The sequence below is a fragment of the Equus quagga genome, unplaced genomic scaffold (assembly GCF_021613505.1).
Source record: "Equus quagga isolate Etosha38 unplaced genomic scaffold, UCLA_HA_Equagga_1.0 146_RagTag, whole genome shotgun sequence".
Taxonomy (NCBI): domain Eukaryota; kingdom Metazoa; phylum Chordata; class Mammalia; order Perissodactyla; family Equidae; genus Equus; species Equus quagga.
In genome coordinates, this window is record NW_025796728.1 from 1,528,533 (window position 1) to 1,549,807 (window position 21,275).

Sequence of the window (21,275 nt, forward strand, 5' to 3'; positions counted from 1 at the left end):
TTAACTATGTTAATTCTTCCAATCCATGAGCATAGAATATCTTTCCATTTCTTTGTGTCTTCTATTTCTTTCAACAATGTTTTATAGTTTTCAGCGTACAGGTCTTTCACCTCTTTGGTTAAATTTATTCCTGTGATTTACTTCTATTATTAAATCTTTAAAACAACCTTATGAAGCAAAATCTATTGTTGTACATCCTCTAATTAAAGTGTTTTCTCCAAAATTAGCCCTCAGGAAAGAGGGCATCCTGTTATGTTTGAGTCTTTACAAAGACTGTCCCATTGTGAGGATTATTCTATTTTAAATCACAAGGTAGTTTAAGCAGTGTCCCAATATTATAAAAATGAGTGCCTATGGAATTTCTTAATATTCAGGTATTTGTGGCATTATTTCCATTTTACAGATGAGGAAACTGAGACTTGGAGTGGTTAGATAACTTGCCCAAGGTCACACAGTTAGTAAGTGGTATAACCAGTACTCAGGTCTGTAGTCTTACTCTCATATCTTCATTATTAATCCTCCTCAGATTCTTTCTTTTGCCTTTAAAAAGGTTTCAATCTAGAGTGGCACTGATATTTTCCTTCCTTCTTGTTGAAATTTCATTCTAAGAGCAGAGAAGATCAGAAAATGGATATACATCCAGTCTGGGGTCATGCTTTTATGTATAGCACTAGAAAGGTCTAGTTCACCTTCTAAACTAAGGTGGCATGGGATTCCCTCTGCTTCATCCTTGCCAGACGATCCCTCTGCCTGCCTTTGCCATTGATGGGCTGATGTTGTTAACCTTGATCTTCTGGCTAAGGTAAAGTCACTCCTCCCTCCCCTTTCCACACACAATATTTTAGAAGCAAGTCACTACATGCAGTCCACACTCAGGAAGTGGAGTGATTAACCTCCATCTCCTGGAGGGGGGAGTATCAACATAAGTTATTTGGAATTCTTATGTAAGGAAGATTTGTTTCTTCTCCTACATTTATTTATTTTTTTAATGCAATCACTTATTTATATCAGTATGGAGTGATACACATTTATTTAGTACTTTGGGTTATAATCCATTGCTACTTTATTTATTTTGTTGCTCAGATGTTCCAGCTTTGGCCACTAGGAGGTCTTCCAATTTTCTCTTGTATCCTTTTGACATGCCCCCATCCTTTTGTTTTTTTAAGGACTTCCTTACTTTCTGGCATTACAAGATCTTCCAGATTCCTCTTGTATTTTCCCTGGCCCATCCCTAGAATCAGCCATTTCTCCAAGGATCCCTGGTTCCTTATATTTGAGAATGATGTTAGAAACTAAGATCTGACCACTGGGTGTGCTCATTGCTACTGGGGTGTCACTGCTTCTAGATGCTCTCAGTGGTCAGAGTTAGGAAATATGTGTATGTATATCAGCCCTTTTGTACAGTATCTACAATATTTCCATATCTACATTTGTTTCTACAGTAAAGCTTTTCTATTTTGATCATTTATATTTTGTGTAGCCAACAATGAGAATGTAATTTGCGGACTTCTACCATCAATGGTGACATAAAAAAAAGGGAAAGGGAGAAGAAAGTGAAAATGGAGACCTTGGCATAAATATGACTTAAGAACTCAGTCATCTTCTAGTAGTCATATCGTGTCATTTTAGAGATGAAGAGATCCTAAGAAGTTTACTGATGTTCTAAGAGATTAAGGCACTAGTCAGTGGAACAATCAGGTTTGGAATCTGGCTTTTTAAAATGGAGTCTCTTTGTTTCCACTGAGCTCTCATGCCTCTTTAAGACTGATCAATATTCTTTTTTTTTTTTAAGATTTTATTTTTTCCTTTTTCTCCCCAAAGCCCCCCGGGGTACATAGTTGTGTATTCTTCGTTGTGGGTTCTTCTAGTTGTGGCATGTGGGACGCTGCCTCAGCGTGGTCTGATGAGCAGTGCCATGTCCGCGCCCAGGATTCGAACTAACGAAACATTGGGCCGCCTGCAGCGGAGCGCGCGAACTCAACCACTCGGCCACGGGGCCAGCCCCAAGACTGATCAATATTCTTGACTTTGAATTCAACTAAAGTATTTACTTCTTGGGATGGTTTAAGCAGATTAGAATGTAATTTTAGAAATTGATATGCACATGTATTACCTAACTAGCAGAAGTCTGCTACTGTCACTAATGAGGGATTTTGCTCTCTAGCCACATATCTTAGATTGACAACTCAAAAAATGATGCTTTGATGACCAGACGTTTGGGAGTGAATCTTTTCAAATGATTATGATGATTATCCGACCCTGTTTTATTTTTTATAACTATCTTTTAAAACAATCCTTTTGCTCTGGGGAGAGAATCATAGGGCTCCTATAAGATAGACACTTGATGTGTACACTTGCATTTTAGAAATGGGATATAGAGCAATGAAAGATTCTGCTTAATGTCATCCAAGGAGTTGGCAATAGGGTAAAGAGTAAAAATGAAAGCTGCAGCCCCCACGGTCCCTCCTTTAACAGGCCAACCACACAGCTCCTTTCTTTTAAATTGCTCTTGGCAGCCTGTAAAGCAAAGAAAGAACACTTGAAGGTTCCTCTCAAGAGACTCCTGAAGCTATAGGACAGTTCTAGGATGCCTTCAAACCTTTCAGCCATTTCCTTTGAGAAGTGGGTGTGTTTATACTGGGTAAATCACGTCTTGTCACTGTGTAACAGCAAAATCTCTGTTCTGTTCTTTTCCATTTGTACCTTATTTTTTCCAAAGACTTACCATTTTATTTTGCGTGGTACATTGTGAACATCCAAGATCTTTAGTGGAAATAAATGGTAACAGCTGTTTTTTGTGTACCAAATAATGTAACTGTGAACTTTAACCTTGAGATGATATATCCAAATTTTTCCAGGTGTAGAAATGACTTGACTAGAAAAGCTCGTTTTGGATAGTCCTCCCAATATAGAATCACATTCAGCTGCTTGCTATCAACTTCTTTCAGAAGAATAGTTTCTATAGGTCTTTCTTTATTCCAGTACTCCCTTCTTAAAATGGCTTTTCCTCTTTAAAATTGTGCATATCCACACACATGCACACCCTAAAGCCCTGTCTTCCTTTCCTGCTTTGTTTTTCTCCATAGGACTTACCACCATCTAATATACTATGTATTTTACTTCTTTAGCTTTTTAATTGTCTATTTCCCCAAACTAGTGCATAAGGTCTCTGAGAGCAGGGATGTATTTTGTTCACTGCTGTATCCCCAGACCCAGAATGGTACCCAGAACATGGTAGATGCTCAATGAGCACTTCTGAATGAACGATGTGAAAGTTGCAAGTTGTGATCATTTGGCTCCTGATTTTAATGCAGATAGTTGAGTTTTATTTTATAGGATTATTTTATATTATAGATGAAATTAAATCATATTATTTAAAGTGGGGATTTATCTACTCACCAAAAATCTCAGAACTTGTACTAGAAATGTGTTTAGTTCCTTGGAAGTCATGCAGTTACTCCAGTAATGCAATACTGTTATCGCATGCAAGGCATTTTGAAATCTCTGCTAAATGTCGCTCGAGAAATTGGTGGAAGACCTAAAAGCAAAAAGTTTTGAAAATTTTAAGGTGAATTACCTTTAGGCTCACCCAAAGATATCTTGAACCCTAAGTGACATTACCAGTTTGATCCCCTATTCTAGTTACCAGAGTAGCAGAAAATTTTTTGTTGTTATAAAGAAAACTTATTTTGACTAATATTTGCCAATAAAGAGAATATTAAAAAGAATATGCTATAAAATTCAAGGTAATTTCTCTGAAGGAGTGTCAGCATTCATTTGGATGTATAGATGCTGGCATGTTTTTATTTTTAATCATATTACTTTACAAATATATAATTTTTATTTAAAATTTGTAGTGTGTGAAGTACTTATATTTTTATTTTTAAAAGTAGAGTTGTCTTATTTGTTTAAGCAACATGTAAGATAATAAAAAAGGGTCTACAACTTGACTAGCCGTTTCATAAATTAGATCTTTCAAAAAAATACTCTAATGCTCAACCTCTGGCAGTGTTCTCTCTAGGACAAGAAACAAATAACAAGTGATCTAGTCAGTGAACATCACAGACTTGTTTGCAAGCTATCTTTGGACTGACGTAGTGCATAAATTATGTCTTTGCACAAGATCGACATATTTTCATATTCCCGCCTTTTCTTTCAGAGCGTTGGGGAGTCGACAATGTCTGTTGTGTTGAGTCAGCTGCTACCCATGATTAAGCCTTCACACCAGAGGACCAAGGATGACTACCGCCCTGAAGAGCTGTTGATCCTGCTGATATATATTTATTCTGTCAGTGGAGAGTTCACAGCGGACAAAAACCTGGGTGAAGCTGAAGAAAACGTGAAGAAAACATTGGCTCAGGTATTTTGTGAGGAGTCTGAACTGTCACCTTTGCTGCAAAAAATCACAGGTGAGTGTTTAACAAAGATAAACGTCACTGATACGGAAAACAGGTTTAAAAGTAAAGGCTATTTCAGGAGGAGGAGGCAACCATCTTCACTGGAGCTGTTTGGAATTTCATGAGGCCTGATGAATGCTAGTCAGCCTTTGGGATTGGAGGTTTTCATGGCGGTATTCTTTTTTTCCAGTTGTGGTAGTGAAGTGGCATTCTAGTTGCATGTCAGAATTCATATTCCTTAGAGTATAAGCCTTGTAAAATAGCAAAATACTCATAAGGCATAATATCTTTAAGGAAAAATAAAGAGTAGTGCATCCTATTCAAATGGGTTCTGTTGACATATTCCCTCTGAGACTGTCATTCCAAACTTTAAAAAGGTTCCCTAAGATGTTACATAATGTTATAGGATTGAAAATTGCCACTTTCAAGAGTAGTTTTCTATTTTGACTTCCCATATTTCACTTTGATTCTGAATTAATTGGTAGTATCCAAAATAATATCCAAATATCCCAGTAAAGTAGGCTATGCTATTTTGGCGGAAATATATAATGAAATCTCATAAAATCTAGCTGTTTTCACTTCTAGTCAGAACTGTGATATGACTCATAGAGATAGTCATTTGTGTTATTCTGCATCAAATTCAATATTGTCATGCACATGTTGTTTAAAGCTTATTTCCATTAGTATGGACTGAGTCTGGGTCACTTTGAGAGGGAGAAGTTATTAAGACTTACGCATAAAACTTAAGTACTTTAAAAACCTACCAAGTTTCCCTTCATTCATGAATGGGCTCGTGTAGACCTCTCCGTTCAGGAAGGCTTAACCGAGACAGACTCTACATCTTCCAGCTTTCCCTCCTGTCGCCTGTTGTGCCTCTCTGGGGACAATATCCAGATGGCTCAGAAGCAGGCTGTGTGGCTGTCAACCTGAGTGTCCCATGCCCGTGTACCTCCTTTGTGCCCCCGCTGACCTTTCCTATGTTTGGTTGTAGAAAGTGAAACCCTGATGAAGTGGAAACAGAATGAAGTTTCCATAGAAATGAAACATTTCCTTGCTTAGTATAGAACCTGTTTGCCAACTTAAAATCTACTTAAGGAAAACTTGTAGAATTTGTTCCCATTTCATTTAGGAACAGTACTATGTGTGATCAATGTGTCTGTTTGGCTATAAATGAATATTGACTTAGGTTTACCACGGTTTCTACAGTGCTTAGAACAGTTATTTGATGGAAGTAAATTTGAACACTAGGAGAATTTAATTGAAAGTTATTCTTCCAATGCATACTTTCAGAAACAGACAACAAAGACAGTGTGTTTAGCTGAGGTTATTTGGATAGCTTTTCTGTAACATTAGTATGTTACTATATTATTTTGGGAATTGAAGTCATGCCGTTAGAGTATTCATTTAATATTTAGTCAAGGTGTTTATTGACCTAGCATTTCATTCTTTATTAGTTTCTCTGTTTATGATTGCTCAGGATATTGCTTTTTCTTGCTATTAAAATGTGACTTCACATTTAAAAACACTTCTGTACATTCATATTTATATTAGGAAAATTTGTAAGTTTAGCAGTTGAAAGTTAAAAATTTGTGGAAATTTTAAAATTTTAATCACATTTTATTTTGTAATAATAAGTGTGCATTCCTACCTAGATTAACTTTGGATGTACAGTTTAAACATGGTGGAGAAGAGGTGCTGCTTAAATCTGACATAAGTGAACTTACCCTGAACACACATGCATTGATCAACCTGTGTGGACACCAAAAAGACTTTATTTCTGAAGATAGACTCACTTGGCCAGTATGGACATTCCCTTTATTAAGTATGTTTTAAAGTCAAATGTCCTGGGAAGTAGGGTTTATGTTTACAGTTAGCCACTGAGGAGAATGTTTAATTTGCATCTTGGGATAAAAAGTAATTGGACAGTGTTGGGCAGTGGTAACTCCATCTTGTGGAATAGCATGGGATATCCCAGTATGTATTGGAAGAATTTAATTACTTTCCAAATGTCCTTAGCCTGTGGTGGAAGTAGGTTAGTCCAACTGTTACCATGAACTTGCCCACGGTGTTTCACTTATGTTATTCCAATTCATAGTCTTGGCTTACTTGTTACTCAGTGGCAGAATTTATTTTATGCCTTGTGCAAATTTTGTGGTTGATGAAAATTTGGTTAAAAAGTAAAACAAGAAATTAATCAATATTAGAATTCTCCTTTTTATATAATGCTGTAGTTTTACCATCTTAACTGTTGATAAGATCAAGAGAGCAACAGTTTTTCTGTACTGAAAACTTAAGCATGTTCTCATCACCCAAATGCTAAATGATAGAGCCAGGATTTGAACCCAGGTGTTCTGGATCTGGATCCCATGTCTTTAAGCATGAGATTCTAAACTGGCCACAAGCACATTTCCATAACCATTGCATTAATTATATTCTGTAAACTTATGCTTGCTTACACGTATTTTATGCGATGCGTGCTCAACCATTCAATCATGTTCTTATTTTCTGAAGAGAAAATTAATATTTGGTTACTATTTTAGATATTGCCTATTCTTTTTAATCTGTCTATAATAGCTACTTGCAGATGTTTTCCTACACCTCACTATTTTTTTTTGCATGTGTCCTCTTTGTTTCTGCATTGCTATAAAGAAATTAAAATATAATTTCCAGCCATTGAAATCTTTTGGTTTTCTATCTTTCTAAAACAGGAGTAGCAAACTTAAATTTTTAAAATTTCAATAATATCTCTTGACAATAATTGCCCTGTGTTTAAAATTCATATTTCCTTTTATATGCTAAGTATGTAATTTACTTTTGACAATTTCTTTCATTTCTCTCCCTATTTTTCCCTTTTATGGAAAGGACAATGAGAAATTGTGATTGGCAAAACAAAATAACTCTTAAGCATGGCAAATGGCAGCATACTATTTTCTTTTTAATAGATACTTCTGGAGAGAGTGATGGGCAAAACCTCTCTTCTGCTCACACAAAATAACAAGGGTTGGCTCTCTGAGTGTCGGGGATGGGAGCTGTAAAAAGAAAATTGGTATGGCCTAAATATGTCGATTCGTGTTGTGCTTTCTCAGTCTTGCTAAGTTCAAAGAGAGTATCAGTTTCCATATATGTTAGTGTTTGCATGGCAGTCACAAGAGAATACAAAGTAAAACCATTTGAACTTTCTTTAGAGAATGAAATCAAAACGCTAATTTTAAAGATCTGTGCAAACTTGGAATGTCGTCGTACTGGGAGGTGTATTCAGCAAAAGCATAGGGCTTAAAAGCAGAAATCCTTGATTCAAAAGACCTGGCTTTGCCATTTCTTAGCAGTGTGTGTTAGTGGGAAAATCACCCGTCTTTGAACCGTGATAATAAACATGAGTGTGCCATATTGAACACTCATGATTTGCTGAGAATAAAATGATATTGTATGTGTGAGCTAACTTTTCGTCCATACAGTATTGTAAACAGGTAATTTTTTTTGCATTGCTGTTATTATTTTGATAGCATCTAGTTGTCACATAGGGTAGTGCTTCCCAACCTTTTTCACATTGTGCTACGCATAGACAGTGAGAGTGTTTGCATAGTATACTGAGGTAAGTGGACAGGACCGCTGTGGTCAGAGGCAACCAGCCCTGGGAGCTCTGGCTGCTCCAGACACTACCCGGTTGACCTGTGAACTGAAGTGGGGAAGCAGCTTGGCACACCTGTAACCTATTAGGGGCAAATCAGTGGACTAAGGTTTGTTGGTCAAAAGGCTCTAGAATCAGGAAACAAAGAAAAATAAAACTTGCATGTGATTTTTGACACCCATACCTATTTTGGAAAAATTTCTCTTTGGTAAATAATTGTTATATTACTCATCGATTTATTTCCCTGAATTTTTATAGTATCTTTAAAGAAAAGGTCAATAGAGTTTAGTGCAAAGCTAGGGAATGAATGATTCAAAGTATCTAAAAATTCAATGGTTCAAGATAGAGCCGTGATAATACCATAGACACTGTAATTTACATTAATTAGACTCTTATTTTACTTAATGTTGATAATTTAGAATTATCAATTACTGTAAAATTGCACTAGAATTGCACCTGGATATATGTAATGGAAAATTTACCAGATTATATTAATAAATAGGGATTTATGTTTCTCAACAGACAGCTCAGAAACAAGCAGCAGAACTCATGCTCTTTCTGGCTTCTTTCTTCCCCTCTTCCTGAAGGTGTGGTTTTGTCCTTGTGGTTATGGGGTGGCGCTCCTCCTTTATGTGTTGTGTCCATGTTTCAGGGAAGAAGGGAGGAAGGATGAAAGTAAAAGGATATACCAGCAAAGTCTGCCATTTTTTATATTAGGAAAACAATAGCTTTTCTGTAAGTCGTACCCAGAAGTCTTGTATCGTTGGCTAGTACTGGGTTTCATGACCACCTCTGGATACCAGAGAATCAGATGAGTATTTTTAACTGGGTATGTATTTGTTATGAACAAGGTCAGGGTTCTGTGAGAAGAAAGAAGGTGAGAATGGACATTAGGTAAGAAACTTGTATTTGCTGCAATTATCATTATAGGCTTCCCCGACAGAGGCTATTCTAAGGCAAGATAATATACTATGAGGTGGAGTGATGCCTTGGGTGCTTTAATTTTACAGTTATAATATTGAACTTTCTTTTATAGCATATACTGAAATAATGCACTATTGTGTGCTAGTATCCAGATATTTTCAACTTGTCAATGTTTATTGAACATGTCTACATACCTAACATTATCTTAAGCTCTCTAAGCATAGAAACCTTGGGGACAGTGGAGTAGAGTGTGAAGGCTCTGAGCACAGGATTTGGAGTCAGGTGAATCTGGGTTCTGGTTCTGACTCTGGATCTCAGTAGTTGTGTGGTCTTCAGTAAGTCATTTAACTTCAATGATTCTCAGTTTTCTCGTAAGTAAAATGGGGATTGTAATAGTACCAAACTCATGAGAAAAAAATAGTTGAAATGCTTGGCACAGATCCGAGTCACAATGTGTTATCAGTATATGTTATCTATGTCATCATCATTATTTTTATCATTATTGTTATTGTTGTCATCACTCTTATCATCATCAGGCAACATCTCTCCTCAAAGAGCTTACAGTCATTTTAGAGACCAAACATAGAAAACACTACAAACAACATAATATTGTACCAAATATAATTACGCACCCAAAATGTGTGAATTTGTGTGCTATGATAACTCTGTGTTAAATGACATCTGTGAACAAAGAATTTCAAGTTACTGTATTGGGTCTGACCAAATAGAATCCTCTATAGACAAGGATTGGGGAAATACCAGGAAATAGCAGCATTATAGTATCCAGTAATCCTAGATAATGCTATGGTGTTTAAAGCACTTTCATACACAAAATGTCCTTTGATTGGAAAAGTTTGAGCCCATAAACTTACATGTTTAAAAAATATACCCCAAATATCTGAGCTGGAATGAAATATATCTGTAATGTTGTGTTCTCTTTGAGATAATTTATTCACAAATATACTGCTAATTTTTCAAACATGTTTTGGGAGGGAGAATACAAAATTGTATCTAAATGTTGAAATAGTAGAGTCTGTGTTTCCATTTTTTTCCACTGCAATTCCCTTCCTGATAAACCTTTTGTCTTTAAGTAAGATCTGGGTACACTTTGGGGAGGTTCTATAGTTGCCTGGGTTTTTATGATAGGTATAGGGACTCATAAGGTATATATTGTTATGTTTTAAAGATGGAAATATTCTCAACAATTATCTAATCTATTCACTTTGCACATGGGAAAATCAAGGTCCCAAAAGGTTGACTGACTTGCCTCAAATCATCAACCAATAGCCTGTTCAATGCAAGGATGGGACTAGAGACTGTGTCTCCTGATGCCCAGTCCAGAATTCTTTTTACTAGACTAGTGATTCCCAACCTTTGTGTCATGGATCCCTGGGAAAGTGTAGGGCTTAGAGCAAAAGATTCACTGCTCCATGTGTGCTTTATTTGTCATCCATACACTATTACTCTTCACATATAAATATACAAATATTTATAGATGCTCCTGTGATTTATAAAACATGAATTCATTTAAAGATATTACTGAAGTTATAGAATTTTTTCCTTTGTATCTTTCAATTAACAGATACCAAAGCATAATTGTGTTTTAACCTCATACTTTAAAAAAGTTTGAAACCATGGGTTACAATAGGAGTGTCAAATTCAAATGCTTCAGGGACCAGCAAATAATATAATTAAGTAAAGTAGTTTAGGTTTTGGAAAAATGACAGTGAAAATGCAATGGTGATTAGCAAAGGATATCCAGTCTTAATAAAGGGGGCAATAGGGAGTGATGGGACTCTATCTAACTGGAGATCCTCTAATTGTTGCCAGGAGAGCATGAGTCTGATATTGCCAATCTCTCAAGAAATCAGAAATCTGATTTTTTTTTAATTTGAAATTATCCAAGTTTAAGAAATTGGCTCATTTTCTAAAACATTGTATGGGTCAAAGAAATCTTATTGAAGGGCGGAATTCAGCCTGTGGGCTTCCAGGTTGCAGTCTTTACACGTCATACTGCCTCAGGTCTTGATTACAGAGGAAAGCTTTTGAATCTCTAACTCTAGAACTTCCGAGAAATCTGAAAGATCTGCAGGTGGATGAAACGATACACTATAGTTCTGTCAGAGAGCAAAGGAAGGGACCGAGGAAACTCCTTTTTCAACTTCTTTAAACTAAAAGAAAAAAAAAAATCACATTTGTTTACATTTTAATCTGGCATAAGTTTACCATTGAGGTAGCTTAGGTTTTCCTTTCAAATAGCTTCTGTAAAGATACCATCTAAGTGGAAGTAGACTTCTCACAGAACTCTGCCTATTGGACGGAAAATGCTGAGGAGTAGTTTTGGGTTTAATATAAGGAAGACATCTCGGGAAAACAAAGCCAGCCAGAAAGTCTGACTCATCCCCATGAAATGAGGTTCCCAACTCAGGGAACTGACCCTGGGACTTAGGCGTTGGTAGGAATTGTACTAATTGAGTTCTAAGACATTTTAGGACTTTACAATATTAGAATGTGAAGAGTAAGTTTTGTGGAAGGGATGGTATATAAGTTCTCCTCAAATTCTGTGAAGATGGTATTTTTCTAGCTAGATCTGGGTTTTTCTTCCTTTGCTATGTAATTCCCAAAACTTTGGCATAAAATAATGGCAGGCTTCCTGTCACTCTGACTGGAATAATCAGAACTTCACAGTGATTTGGATAAATTATCTTCATGATGGACTGTGATTTTTTAAATCATCTTCAACTTTTTTAAAGTTTTGATTTTAAGGGATCTTGTCCTAAGTTTTTTCTTCTTTATTCTTTCTCACTTGTCCGTTGCTCTGTTTAAGATCAACCGCATAAAACAAATGAGGAAGAGGCAGGTCCAGTTTGGAAAGCACTGTTCTTAAGGACACAGGGAAGGTAAGCGTAGTCTGGTGAGCTCTCAACTGGGGTTCACTTGCATTCCCTGATGTCAGTCTAGCAGAGAAGAGTCTCATCAACTTCGAATGAGAGAGGAGTTGAGAATTTGTTTTTCAGTGGGTTGTGGAAGGCAGCTCATAGTACTTTCAGGTCTACTTTCCAATGGAAAACTTATATGTGCCCTTATCTGTAGCGAAACAAAGCCACGTTCTACAACCAGCAGTAAAAATCTATTTGCAATGATTTGTTTATGACAGCTTTCCTCTTTTGAAAAGTTCAGGTAAACATAGACCATATAAAATTATTATCGCTATTCATGGCTGCCACTTTATTATGAAAACTTTCATCTCCATTAGCACTAGGCATAGACATCTTGTTTATTATGTTAGGAGAGGTATGTCTTTCAAACAATGCATTTTTCATAGTTGGCCAAGTACTTTTTCCAGCCTTGTAGAAAGTTAGTCTTCCTAGTAAAATATGAAGTACTTCCAAACAGAGAATTGTAAAAGATGAGGACCTAATAAGAATTTCTCCTCTTACGCTTCCTTTGCTCTCTCACCTCTGCATTCTTTCCTCATCTCACAGCTTTCCCTCAGTAATTCATCCAACTTCAGAATATGCATTTCTGCAGATTTCTGCCCCTAAGGGCGCTACTCCAATTGAAGAACAGTTTTCAAGATTTCAAAAATCTTTCCCTTGAGAATTTCTTCCTTAGACCTTGAGCATCCCTCCTGGCTTGGCAATGACAAGAATGTTGCTGTGGTAACTGGAAGGGTGATCCTAAAATTTCATCGCCAGCCTTCATGCTCCCCACACTTGAATGAAAACTTAAGCTCATTATAGTAGGTGACAGTGTACAAAACCACGACTGTAGAATCCACCCACTTGGCTGAAGGAGGACTTCTAGATGTAGGGGAAAATTTGTCTCAGAAAGGATTCTGCCTCATCTCTGGGTTCTAATTTATGGATTCTCAGTGATTGTGGCATTCCAATATTAGACTTTTCATTAAGGAATACACCTTCATTTCTAGTGTTTCAGATTTCTTGTTTCAGGGCTGCCAAAATAAAACAAAACAAAAAGTAGCTTTAAAGACTCTTGTTTTCCATAATGGTTTGCAACACTATTTGGTATACTAGGATCTCTTTTTCCTCTTGGTTTCTAAGATTTCTGCTGGAAACTCTGATGAAGAACATATGTCTGCCCTAAATCACTCCCATGAGAAATGTTGGAACTGTTACATTTAGTTTTACTGTCCAACATATTAAAATAGTTAACCACAGCACATATTACAAAACAGCTATATCAAGTGAAGTTTAAAATGTTTAGTTCATATTTAAAATATACCGCAAGCTGTGTAGGAAGATATTTAGAGCTGCCTATTAAGGTAGCTAACTAGTTAAGTAATTTTGCTAACATATCGAGTAATCACTACAAATTGCTTTGTCAAGTACTTAATTTTTCCGTGCCGCATCGTAAAAATGATCATTCTTAACCAAGACACTGGAATGGATGTTCTTGTGTTGATATTTATATGTGCACAAATGCATGAGACATACTGTCTATATCACTAATTTTTATGTCTGCCCATGATGCCAGTAGTAATAATATGTGTATGTAATGATAATAGTATGTGACAGAAAGAGATTAATTATTGCTGATTCTTATTAACTGCACATTGGATGTGGTATAAATTTCTCAATCATGAAGAAAGAAGACATGGAATGCATGGAATACAATAGTAGTTTTCTTGAACACATCAATCAGAGAAGAGAAGGGGTGGTGTGGTCAAAAGAGCACAGCGCAGGGGGGCCTAATTTTCACTCCTAAATATACACGTAGATGTGTAACCTGAAAGTAGGTCACTTAGCTTGCTTTTGACTGAGGATTCTCATCATAAAATGAGAGTCTTATGGGGGCCAGCCTGGTGATATAGTTGTTAAGTTTGTGCACTCTGCTGCAGCAGCCTGGGGTTTGTGGGTGCGGATCCCAGGCGCAGACCTACACACCACTCAACAAGCCATGTTGTGGCAGCATCCAACATATGAAATAGAAGATTGGCACAGAAGTTAGCTCAGGGCCCATCTTCCTCACCAAAAAAAAAAAAAAAAAATGAGAGCGAGAGAGAGAGTCATTAGGCAAATCTAAGGTCTCTTCTTTCTTTATCATTCTATGGTTCTAGCTTCATATGCTTTTACTTTTATCTGAATCAGTATATTCCCTTCTCTACTTCTAATTCAGCTCCTCCTCCATTCCATTTTGTCTTTTTCAGGATGCTTCTATCATCTCAGGAGGGAAGCAATGGAGTCATTGACTCAGCTTCACCCCCTGCAGCAGTTGGCCAGTCCCTGCAGCCCATCTCTATTTCCTCTGAGATGCTGTTTACATCTCACCAAAGATGCTCCCTCACTCCCAGGAACGTGTTCACTCATGGCCTTCTCTCACATCACTGACTCCACACCTACCCACATCCTGCCTACTGATGCCAGGCTAACATTCTTATATTTAATTTTTTATTTTAATATCGGTACTTTCAGATTTTTCCTCCACTATTATGGTCATACTTTCTCAGTGTAGAAAATTTGGAGATGTAAAGAACATGGTGGAGACCAGATATAAATTTCATTTTATTGAGTACTGATGAAAAACAGATATTTGCCATTTGTATTTCATCTTTTGTGAATTTCCTGCTTATTATCTTTTCCTTTTTCTCTACTAAATTGTTCATTTTGTTCTTAATGACTTAAAATTGGAGCACTTACATTATTAAGATTATTAATACCTAGTCATATATTTTGCTACTATGTTTTCCTAGTTGGTCTTTGCCTTTCGTATTTGCTCACATAGGAAGTCCAGAGACTGAGCTGTGTTTAGTAGAGTTGGGGCAGTGGCTCCAACAGTGTGATCAGAACTCTCTGCACCCTTTACTTTTATTTATTTATTTTTCGCTGAGGAAGATTTGCCCTGAGCTAACATCTGTGCCAGTCTTCCTCTATTTTCTACATGGGTCACCGCCACAACATGGTTGCCAATGAGTGGTGTAGTCTGTGCCCAGGAACTGAACTTGGGCCACTGACGCGGAGTTCACTGAACTTAACCACCAGGCCAGAGGCTGGCCCCTCCACTTTTTAAGCTTATCTTCCTTCTAAATATTGGACTTATTCTTTCCTGTCACAACTGCCTCTGTGTGGTCTCTCATCTGTCCTAGCCATTCCTGGCTTATGTCATTTCAGAGTAGCAACCCAGGAAAAAAAGACCTTTTTTCTTCCAAGGGTTGTAGATCAATCCTGGGATTCAAAGCTAACTGACTTTCAGTCACTGTTGCCAGGGGAATTGGGTCCCCTTTGGCCAAGGAGAATCATGTGGCCGTAACTGTGTTGGGGGCCTGGAGGGAGGGGCAGGCATTTGCAGAAATGGACAGTGAGCTGGGACTGACAGTCCATCAGTGCCACTTAGAACAGAGGTTCGAGTGATGTCACGAATAAAGGAGTACTGATGTACAAAAGCTAGACATGTGCATCTTGAGAACATTCATAATAAATCAGTTTTATATCTTTGTATTTAAAAAATGCAGCTATCTTGTCTTCCCTCTGTATTTATCTGTAAATGGATGAAGATGTCCTTGACACCTGAATAATTGCTTCAAGAGTAAGTATTTGCATACCTAAAAAGAATTGTCTGGAATTTTCACTACTGTCTTAGAAAACAGCATGAGAGCAACTATCAACTACAGTAATTCTGAGAACTAAAACGGCTTTCACATGTGATGACCCGTCAACACTCAGGTAGCAGCAGCTGTGCCTGTCATGCAGAGCCGTGTAGTTCTGTATGGTTCTTTGACTATAAGCTTTAAAAGGGTAGAGATTGTCATTTGGATGAACTGTAAAGCTCCATTCATGTTATATGTTCCTTAATATATTTATAATTGGATTTTTTTCCTGATTGCAGAAACCACAGTCGCTCATTGTAGAATACTTGAAAGATCTTTTGCTCAACAAACACAGAATAAAATTAAAAATTACCTATAAACCCACTACCAGAGAAAACTACTGTTAGCATTTTGATGTGTATTTGATGATCTATTGATAAGTAGAAATTCAGATTCCATATATACTTCCCAAGTGAAGGTATCAGGTAGGATTTTGTTTTAAATGTGTTTTGCAGTTTATCTATTAAGGTCATGGTACCTAGAATAAAGAAGGCACGGGTAAATTGTCAACATAAGGTTTTTAAAACTAACATTGGAAAGAAAGTTGTGCTGAATCTGTGTCCCAAGTTCTAGGAGACATTATCCCTCAAAAGTAATACTACCCTTAATCAAAATATAACGGAGGATTCCCTAAGCCCCAAAGGAGGATCTTTAGGACCTTAGGGAGGAGGAAAAACATTCAAGTACAAGCAGTTCAGCCTAAAATTGCAGCAGAAGCGAGTTAAAGAGACACAACAGGCTCTAGGCTTTGACTTATATTAGTTTATTATGTAAGAATAGCAGATTAATATTTAAAAAACAAGAAGGAGAACATATGTGTATAACCATGGTGATATTGATTTGTATTTTGAAATTTAGTCTTAAATGTAACCAAGAATGTAATTCCCATAGAAGCCTGACTTTTTCTGCCTTCATGTGGTGTCTGTTTATTCTGTCTTTAGCACCTGGACTGAATTGGTCCCAAACGGAATGGTAATTTTCACTGAAGTGTTTATAAAATGAAGCCCCTTCTCCTTTTTTTTCTTTCATTTTAAACACAAGACATATGCCTGCACCCCTTCGTCAGGCTCTTGAGTTGTTGCCAACCTGACAGAGAGCCATCTGGAACAGGAAACCGATATGGTGCAGTGTTCATTAACAATTTACATTTTCCAACATGCAAATGGTTTAGGGGTTTAATTTTAGAAGCTGTGGTTTTGTCCAAACTATACTCTAAAATAATTGGACTCTTTACTTCCTTATTTTTCTCATGGTGGTGAAGAAAAAACAGTTAAATCTGATCTCTTCTTTTCATACAGTGATACAGGATTTGGAATTTCTTTTCTATACAGATCACCAACTTGCAAAGAATTTGTTCTTTGGCCAAGAAGGGTTTCTTCATAGTTAAAATGTGGTTGGATACTTCCTAACTGGGAATGCACACCCTTTCTGTCAGTGTACAGAAACCATGCAGCAAGTAAAGAATAACAATTTCGTTAGAGTTCTTGGTATTTTGGACATTTCTTTGATGTCCAAGAAGTGAAGCACATGTTTTAATTTATTAAAAAACTTAGAATACTTAAAATTTTTGCCAGAAACAGATTTCAAGGTAGCAATTTATTCTGTAATTCTATTTTTATTATTAAACTTTAATCTCTTGTTTATCATCCCCCTTCTTCCTTCCTCCCTCCTAATCTCACACTTCTATTGGAGAAATCAAAAACTAGTCACCTTGGGGGTTTGCACACTATATTCTTGATTATTTCAAGTTGTTCTCCTTGAGAACGTGGAAGCCCAGACAAAATGACATCATCTGAGATGAGTACAGCCTTTTATTTTAGAAATGGGGAGTTAATGGCTTTTGACTTTGGAATGATTATAGCATTTCAGAGCAGCAGCCCTTCCAGATATTAGAATGGAAGTGTTGAAGCTGTTATAAATCAGGGCAGCTATACACAGAGTTTAGAATAAAACAAAAGCCACCGGGGTATATTTGTTGGAAACTTTGGGTAGGGTATATGCAAATAAACAGCAAAATATCAAACCTCTAATTACTTCCTTATTGTTATTATCTTTGCAGTTCTCTCTTGAGCCAATTTATGCCTATATGTATTTTAAATTCAGATGCAACGTGTGAAGAATCAGGGGAGAAATTCTGGGAACACACATGTATTGGCTTTGCAATTGGCTTTTTTTAAGGACATGGCTCTTGTTTTATAATTTGGCAGTGAAAAAAATCAGTATTTTGCTTAAAATAATATAATAGCAAAAATGGACATGATCAGGCTGAAAAAAAATCTGGGTCATCACTCTCTAGGGGGAGGGAGGAGCTGGAAACCGTTACCAACAAGTGTGCTACACCCACAACGTCCCCTGTGTCTGGACCAAAATGACACACCCTGTGCACTGGACTGTTCGAGCAGTGGACTGTCATTTTTGTATGATCACCTTCTCACTCTGGAGTTTGTTTTATTCTTTCCTACCCTTCATTCCAGTCACAGGATTTTCAGTTCCTTGACTCTATCACACTCCCTCCAGACTTGAGGTCCTTGCACAAGCAGTTCCCTCCAGCTAACTCCCCACCCCAGCCCAGTTAACATCTTCAGAGCTCACTTCAGAACAGATTCCTGGGGTCAACCTCCTCTGAGTCTCCGTACTAGCTCAGTGGCCGCCCCCACATTATGTGTCTAAAGTGAACAGTTTATTATATATTTGTGTGATAACTTGATCAATGTCTCCTTTCCCTCCCAGACAATAAACTCCATCAGTTTTGCTCACCATTGTATCTCAAGCACTCATTGTGCTTGGGGGCACATGGAAGGCTCTTAGTAAGTATTTATTGAATGAATGAAGCAATAAGAAAGAAGCGCTTACTCAGCTCCAGTATTTCATCTGACACTCTGCAACATGGCAAATATGTTACCGCTTTACCAGAGGACCTCAGCTTTGGAGAATAGAAAGATTGGCTGAAGAAGAGAACAGAACAGCAAAGGAAGCCACGACCTATAAATGAGAGTTTTGAAATCCCATTGTTTGAGATATAGTAAAGAAAATATTTCATGCAGTGAAAACAAATTATATCAGCCATTAATGGAACTGTCGTTTTGTGTTTCAATATTTTTATGCTACCAGATTTTAACTTCTGGAGGTTTTTGGTTAAATTAACTGTTTCTTTCCCCATATCTCTTTATTTTTTTCACCTTTTTTTGCTTTGCCCTCCTTCACTTTCATCCTCTCCTCTTGTTTTCCTGGCCAGGTACTGAGCATGCCATTCAGCCACACCTGGGACGCAAAATATTTTTTACCCTAACTTTTAAACCTCCGGTCCTCTGACAATTCTTCTACAACCTGAATGTAACAAGGATGAAACAGGCTAAACAAATGCTGTGGAAAGAACTTCTGTGGAAGTTCTCTGGCCTGTGGAAGGAACCCCGGGGAGCAGGAGGTCTCCTCTCAAAATGGTGGTTCTTGGGAATCCTGCTTTCTCATCCACACAGACCATACTCTGTCTTTAGATGGGCACATCACTTGTCCCAGTGTATGGAGGCTTCAAAGCACCAGTTTTATGAAGGAAAATAAATCCTGTGTATATACCATGATTTGAAAACCAGTGTGACATAACCTAATACAATCTGGCTTTTTAAATTGCCTGTTCTTTCACCTCTTTCCCTTCTCTCTTCTTTCCTTTCTTCATTCCCCCTTTAATTATGGAGGAACAACTGTGCATCTTAGGTGGTGCGGAGAACCAGAAGTGCAGTAGTAGATAGGGTGGGCAAGGTGTGTGTTGTCATGGGGTTTACTTTTTTTTTTTTTTGAGGAAGATTAGCCCTGAGCTAACATCTGCTGCCAATCCTCCTCTTTTTCCTGAGGAAGACTGGCCCTGAGCTAACATTCATGCCCGTCTTCCTCCGCTTTACATGTGGGGCGCCTACCACAGCATGGCTTGCCAAGAGTTGCCGTGTCCACACCCGGGATCCAAACTGGTGAACCCTGGGCTGCTGAAGGGGAACATGCACACTTAACCACTGCGCCACCAAGCCAGCCCTCATGGGGTTTACTTTTAAGGGGAGAGTGTCTCTTTTCGATGCTAAGATATCCCTTAGTTTTAACTTAATCTCTCCAGTTTTCCCTCAAACCTCCTCAGCACGTTTCCCTTCCCTTTAGCATTGACAGTAAGAATACCTGTCAAGACTATCCAGCTGTGGCCTCTTAGCTAACGTTTTTTAGCACCTCTCTCCTCAGCCAGCTTCTGTAGTTCTTTCTGGCTGCTCTCCCAAACCCTCCCAACCTGGACAGAACCATTTCTCCAGAAATATTCTTTTTTTTTTAAGATCAACACCTGAGCTAACATCTGTTGCCAATCTTTTTTTTTCTTCTTCTTCTTCTCCCCGAAGCCACCCAATACCTGGTTGTATATTTTAGTTGTGGGTCCTTCTGGTTGTGCTGTGTGGGATGCCACTCAACATGGCCTGAGGAGCGGCGCTATGTCCCCGCCCAGAATCCAAACCAGTGAAACCCTGTGCCACCAAAGCGGGCGCACGAACTTAACCACTCAGCCACAGGCTGGCCCCTGAAATGTTTTCTAAAACAGCTTCTTCTTGCACCACATCTGCTGCCCGCTCCCTCTTCCACCCCCGGTCTAGTAATCAGGAGTCAATCCAAGGGAGTCAATCATGAAATTAGCATTCCTAAATTTACAGCATTATATTAGGTACTCATTGATAAGGAAAATGCTTAGAGTATATAATGCTTAATATAAAGTGGAGGAGGGTGTTTGCTCCCAGCCTGGTGTATCTGTCTGCTTTTATGTAACCTGGAACCCCCTCATCAGGCACGTGAGCCCATTGATAGAAACATGAGCGTGCATCCTGGCTTTTAAGTGTAGCTTCTCAACAGCAGGAGTTGACTAGCCTGCGCAGCTTTTGCTTTTTTCATACATACTGGCAAATATGTGATAACTTTTTTTTGCCCACCATGAATGGGAAAATCACAAAATGCTAGTGAAGAAGATTGAGAGTGAGAAAGGCTTTAGATCCAGGTAAATTATATATTTAAGAACCTTTCTGTTTTATTTCCTTAGGGTTTAAATAATTTTCTTTCCATCTCTACAATAATTTTCCAACTGTGCTATATTTTAATACCATTTCCTATGCCTGAAATACATCCTCTGCCCCCCATTCTTACCTGTAAAACTCCCACCTATTCTTTAAGATGCAGCTCAAATGTCATTGCCTTTCTTATCCCTTCTCTAGCCACCCCAGCCCAGTGCTGCCTGTGCCTCAGTACTGACTCGTGACAATTCTAGGGCACTTGTATTTGTGTTGCCTCATCTAGTTGATATTTGTACATGTGTGTTCTTCCTACTTGGTGAGCTTGGACAAGTTACTTAATCTCTATCTCCACTACTCCATCTTTAAAATGGGGAAATAATAGCACCCATCTCATGGAGTTGCTGCATATAGAACTCAGCTGTATTTAGCTACGTTGTTGGTTGTTATGTCTTCTATTACGTTAAGCTCCTTGAGGGCAGTGACCATACATTACTCACCTTTGCATTCCTAGCTCCCATTCTAAAATTGTGGTGCTGAATGAAGAAAGGGATAAATACTGGTTCGGACATTTTCATGATGTGCTTTTTACTTCTCTCTCTTTCTAGATTTGGTTCAAACTGGATGGAGGCTAGAATGACAGCTCCCCCTTTGGGGTCTAAAGCTGGTTCTGAGATGTTTAGGTGGCGAGT

At 37.9% G+C, this 21,275-nt stretch overlaps 1 protein-coding gene across 1 annotated transcript in view; it reads left to right on the forward strand.

Annotated features, from left to right (window-relative positions):
* The window catches only part of LOC124232994 (sec1 family domain-containing protein 2), a 395,716-nt gene that overhangs the window by 156,456 nt on the left and 217,985 nt on the right, over positions 1-21,275 (forward strand). The window contains exon 5 of the mRNA XM_046649989.1: positions 4,160-4,409. Within this exon, the coding sequence (XP_046505945.1) occupies positions 4,160-4,409 (250 nt within the window). The remainder of the gene's footprint in view (positions 1-4,159; positions 4,410-21,275) is intronic.